Below are 5,161 nucleotides of genomic sequence, written 5' to 3'. Positions count from 1 at the left end.
GAGAGAGAGGAGAGAGGGGAGAGAGAGAGAGAGAAAGAGAAAGAAAGAGAGAGAGAGAAAGAGAAAGCGAGAGAAAGAGAGAGAGAGAGAGAGAGTGTGTGTGTGTGTGTGTGTGTGTGTGTGTGAGAGAGAGAGAGTTCTGTTTTTTGTTTTTTTTAGTTATTGTTGTCATTGCTAGTGTTGTTAACAGGTTAAATCTGATTTGATTAATTTCAGAGTAGAAAACAATCAAATCCACCATATTTGATGACGTACAAGACACATTTTTCTTCTAAAGAAATGTCTCAAAAAATTCCTCCTGGGTCCTAAATGCAAAGTTGGGTCTTCATTATATGCTTTAATGCACTAAAAATTTTTTTTCATGAATATGCACTGCTGGAATTAAGATACACTCAATATGCTTCTACATCTTTTACATCATCAACCATGGTAAAATCTGTGAAATTGGAAATTTTAACGCTGTATGTTAAAATCCTATTACCACCTCTTCACCACTGTTGTTCCCTGGTCCGCTCCGACCTAGGGTAATAGCACCTGTCAGGGTCCCAATATTGGGTTAATTAGCATGAAACCACCTAAGCCAGGGTACATTAAAATCATGGGACACAGCATGGTGAATGAAGACTATTTCAGCAGATGAACCTTACTGTGTCAATGATGAATATTACTAGAAGCTAGAGAGATGAACAGGTAACAAACTATCAACAGCTAGGATCAACCAGTTCAGTTAGTGAATTACTGCTTTCATCTGTAGTTGTGGCATGCACAGATGAGATATTCCATCTGGAGGAAGACTAATGTGATTAAAATTCAAGCCAGACATTCAAACCTCAAAGGTCAATCAGGATGTTTGGCATGAAAGAGTTACATTGGTCCAAGGAAGTTACTCAATCAGGGTGATGATATTACAATTTGTTTAGTCAGAGTCAGACAGAGTCAGAGTCAGACAGTCAGAGTCAGACAGAGTCAGAGTCAGATAGAGTCAGAGTCAGAGTCAGACAGAGTCAGAGTCAGACAGAGTCAGAGTCAGACAGAGTCAGAGTCAGACAGAGTCAGAGTCAGACAGAGTCAGAGTCAGACAGAGTCAGAGTCAGACAGAGTCAGAGTCAGACAGAGTCAGAGTCAGAGTCAGACAGAGTCAGAGAGAGTCAGAGTCAGACAGAGTCAGAGTCACACAGAGTCAGAGTCAGTACATTTTTACTGGCTCTTGCACCGAGACTCCTGTAACTGTAAAACTTAACGAAATAAATGAAAAGAAATTCTCTTACGAAGGTATGTGTCCAAACGATTCCAAATAGTAGCAAGGAACATGGGCTAAGTAATTGTTGAAGTGACGTATCTCACGGTCATGCTGCAAAGGGAAAGAAAACATATAATACTTGTATAGGTCATGGCTGTTGCTTCTTAGCTAACCCCAGGTCAACTGGGATCAAACAAACCTAGAATCAAAGCCATTCCAATCATAACATACTCCTATCTCTCTTTTTTTCTATTTCAAACATATTTGTGTTAGCAGTGTGCCCAAGATGCCACGCAGTGTGACTGAACCCGGAACCATGTGGTTGATAAGCAAGCTACCTACCACACAGCCACTCCTGCGCCTCTGATTACTATGCATACAATGCAAAATATTTTATTTCTTTGTAGATTAGGTAGGCATAATTTGCCTCTGTTTTTTAATCTCAGTATTTAAGCTACACATAGTACTTCTGTAGTACATGTGCTGTGTACATTCCTACAACACTGTTTTCTTTACGCACTATAAAGGCAGAAGTAAATCTGCCTTCAACTCAGTTCTGTGCTTGTGTTTTGCTTACTTTTTGTGTGTTTTACTATATAAAGTTCACCAACTGCCTACCCTGAGAAATTATTGACGGCACGTGCCTGGGTTATCCCAAATGACTGACTTAGCAGAAACGGCATCGCCTGCTACAAGGGCAAAGGGTATGCTTTAGAAAGAAGCAACTTGAGGCATGAGATCTGACTGATGGACCAAACAGCAAAGTTAATTAGAAAGAGAATTAGCGTTGATGAGATGCAGTTAAATTTACTGTAATGCAGCATAATGTAAATGCCTCCAGGAGCCTAAATTAGCTGATAACCAAGCCAACAAGGGAGCTTCTATGGGTTCCCTAAGATGCTGAATAGGCCTGAGAGAGAGAGAGAGGGGGAGAGGGGAGGGGAGGAGAGAAAGTGAGAGAGAGAGTGAGAGGGAAGGAGAATGGGGGAAGACAACAAATATGTATTCTAAAGAAAAGGGATGCTACTATGCATGAATGAATGAATGATTGAACGAACGAATGAATGAATGAGGATCTGTAGTTCATAGGAATTTAGTGAATGGAGAGAGATGCAAGGAAATGTTTGAATCACATGTGCAAATCGGTTTGAAAGCTGGGAAGGTGAGAAACCCAACTAGATACGGTAAAATGTATAGCGAGAGACCATCTCTGCTAAATCATCCATTAATATTTAATAAGATTATGAGTCACCTCAGCTATTCTGCTGATTGGCAAAGATTCATTCACCAATAGGCTTTAATCACGAGCAAAGCAGACATATTACAGTGTTTCTTCTCTTTCTCTCTCTCTCTCTCTCCCTCTCTCTCCCTTTCTCTCTCTCTCTCTCTCTCTCTCTCCTTTTTTCTATCTCTCTATCTCAGTCTATCTCTCTGTCCATCTATCAACCTATCACATACATACATACAAACCTATGCTAGCATGGACAACAGACATTAAATGATGATGATGACGACGACGACGACAATGACAACAACAATGAACATATATAATGTACGTTATTTTTTTTATAAGAATAGTGCTGATAGTGACTTCAAAGTTTCGGCCTGCTAGCCTTCATCATATATATATATATATATATATATTTCATGTATTTTTCATCTATGAAATCCACTCACAAGGTTTTGGCTGACCCAGCCAACTATGCTAAGAAGAAACTCAGCCAAGACGCCATGCAGTGGGATTGAACCAGCAGACCACATGTTCGGGAAGCAAGCTTCATAAACACAACCATGCCTGCACCTATAAGCCACACCTAACAATAAACACATCATCGTCGTTTTAACATCTCCTTTTCCAGGGCTGCATGGGTCAGACAGAATTTATTGAAGTGAACTTTCTGTGGCTGGGTGCTTTTCCTGTCACCAACCCCCATCTGTTTACAAATAAAGTAATATTTCCCCCAAGGCCGGATATGTTTTCTTGGAAGATTGGAAACGAAGGACATAGCAATCTTGATACCCTGCTTGTGTGTGTGAGTGTCTGTGTGTGCACACGCATGTGTGTATATGCGTTTTTTGCAATCATGTGTTTTCTGGTTCAATCCCACTGCACGGCACTTTGGACAAGTGTGTTCTATTCTAATCTGATCAATGTCTTGCGAGTGAATTTGGTAGAAAACGGAAACTGTGTGGAAGCCCGTAGTATATGTATGTATGTGTTTTTTCCCGCCCCATCGTTTGACAACCGGTGCTGCATTGTTTACGCTCCCGTAACTCAGCACTTCGACATACAAGACCAATGGAATTATTGTTAGACTTGGGGGAAAAAAGTACTGGAAGCGATTCGTTTCACTAAAAAAAACCCTTGAAAGCAGTGCCCCAGCATGGCCACAGTACACTAACTTAAACAAGTAAAAAGACTAAAGAGAAAAAAGTATAAACTAAACGACTTTATCCAATATGCCTTCTTTTTTATAAGGCGATTTGACTGCTATATCGAGTAGATTTACCCCACCAACAGCTAAAATTCCCATGGCTGAGGAAAGTTTGTGTTCAGAGCAGTTTTAATGAAAATAACAGAGAAAGAAGCAAGACAGAAAAAGTAATTAGAACAAGACAAAAATTTGACTTAGAGATGTACAATGTAAGCATTTATAGGTGACAGGGTGGACGGTTTTAGTAGGGTGGATGGAGGAATGGATGTCAAGTCACATGTCTACGTCAGTAGGTACTGACCTGCAGATGACCCGACTTAAATTATCTCTTTGGACAGTAAAAATAAATGTAAATAAAAAAAATATCAATAAATAAATATATAGAAAGGAAACACAAGATAGATAGATAGATAGATAGAGAGAGAGATAGATAGATAGACAGATACATAGATAGATGGATAGATAGATATATTCTTAGTTCATGCACGTCTTTTTAGAACTTAAAAAAGACTTAGCCTATGTATGTATGCATGCATGTATGTATGTATGGATGGATGGATGGATGCATGCATGTATGTATGTATGGATGTACGTACGTATGTAAGTATATGTTTCGCTTTCTCTTTTTAATTTAGAGTAAATTTCGACCGGTCATCTGTTTGGTAGCAACGTTGTGAAGGAAAGCATCTTGTTCTGTTCATCATCCTTTAAAATCTTAAGGTCCTGCAGATTTTAATAGTCCTAGGACATCCCGATCATTTGTAGTGTGTGTGTGTGTGTGTGTGTGTGCGTGCGCGCGTGCGTGATTGTGTGCGCGCGCGTATTCGTTTGTACGTATGTATGGATATTCGCATTGTCCCTCCGCGGTAAAGATAATTATCGCAGGTCGTCAGTAAGTCGTCAGTATTTCTAAATCCGTCTCCCATATCAAGTTCACTTCTTTTTTTTTATCTCTCAAAGAATCACACACAAAAGAAACAGCGAATAGCAACGGGGCGGAATGAATCAACAACCTCGAACAAATAAATAAACTCAGCTATTTCCCTGACGGTGGCGAAGTGACAGATCTTTTACAATTTAGGATAATCGGTGTCCATAAGGCCCTTGCTTTTCCATTTAGGATTTTACTGTTAAAATTCATGAGCAAAAAACTGCTTACAATACACAGAATATTTTAACAGATTTTCTTGACTGTGTGGTAAGCAGCTTGCTCACCAACCACATGGTTCCGGGTTCAGTCCCACTGTGTGGTACCTTGGGCCACACAGTGGGACTGACGATACACAGCTGAACATATCGAAAACAGGCGATACATCGCTGAACATACCGTCAAAGGTCGCCAATTGGTGAGATCCATAGGATCGTCCACCCTCTTGGGTATAAAGACGGACTTATCACGCTTCGGGACGTCGGAAACCTTCCCGGCCGGCAACATGCAGTTACACACGTTGGCAAGGCTACATGTGTCCATGGACTTAACTTCACG

General features: G+C 40.3%; 1 protein-coding gene across 1 annotated transcript in view; it reads right to left on the bottom strand.

Moving 5' to 3' along the window:
* Positions 1-5,161, bottom strand: part of LOC106873387 (uncharacterized) — a 17,573-nt gene that overhangs the window by 5,630 nt on the left and 6,782 nt on the right. Inside the window, exon 3 of the mRNA XM_052973012.1 lies at positions 1,269-1,351. Within this exon, the coding sequence (XP_052828972.1) occupies positions 1,269-1,351 (83 nt within the window). The remainder of the gene's footprint in view (positions 1-1,268; positions 1,352-5,161) is intronic.

The sequence above is a fragment of the Octopus bimaculoides genome, chromosome 14 (genome assembly GCF_001194135.2).
Source record: "Octopus bimaculoides isolate UCB-OBI-ISO-001 chromosome 14, ASM119413v2, whole genome shotgun sequence".
Taxonomy (NCBI): domain Eukaryota; kingdom Metazoa; phylum Mollusca; class Cephalopoda; order Octopoda; family Octopodidae; genus Octopus; species Octopus bimaculoides.
This window is presented reverse-complemented; position numbering and strand designations above follow the sequence as displayed.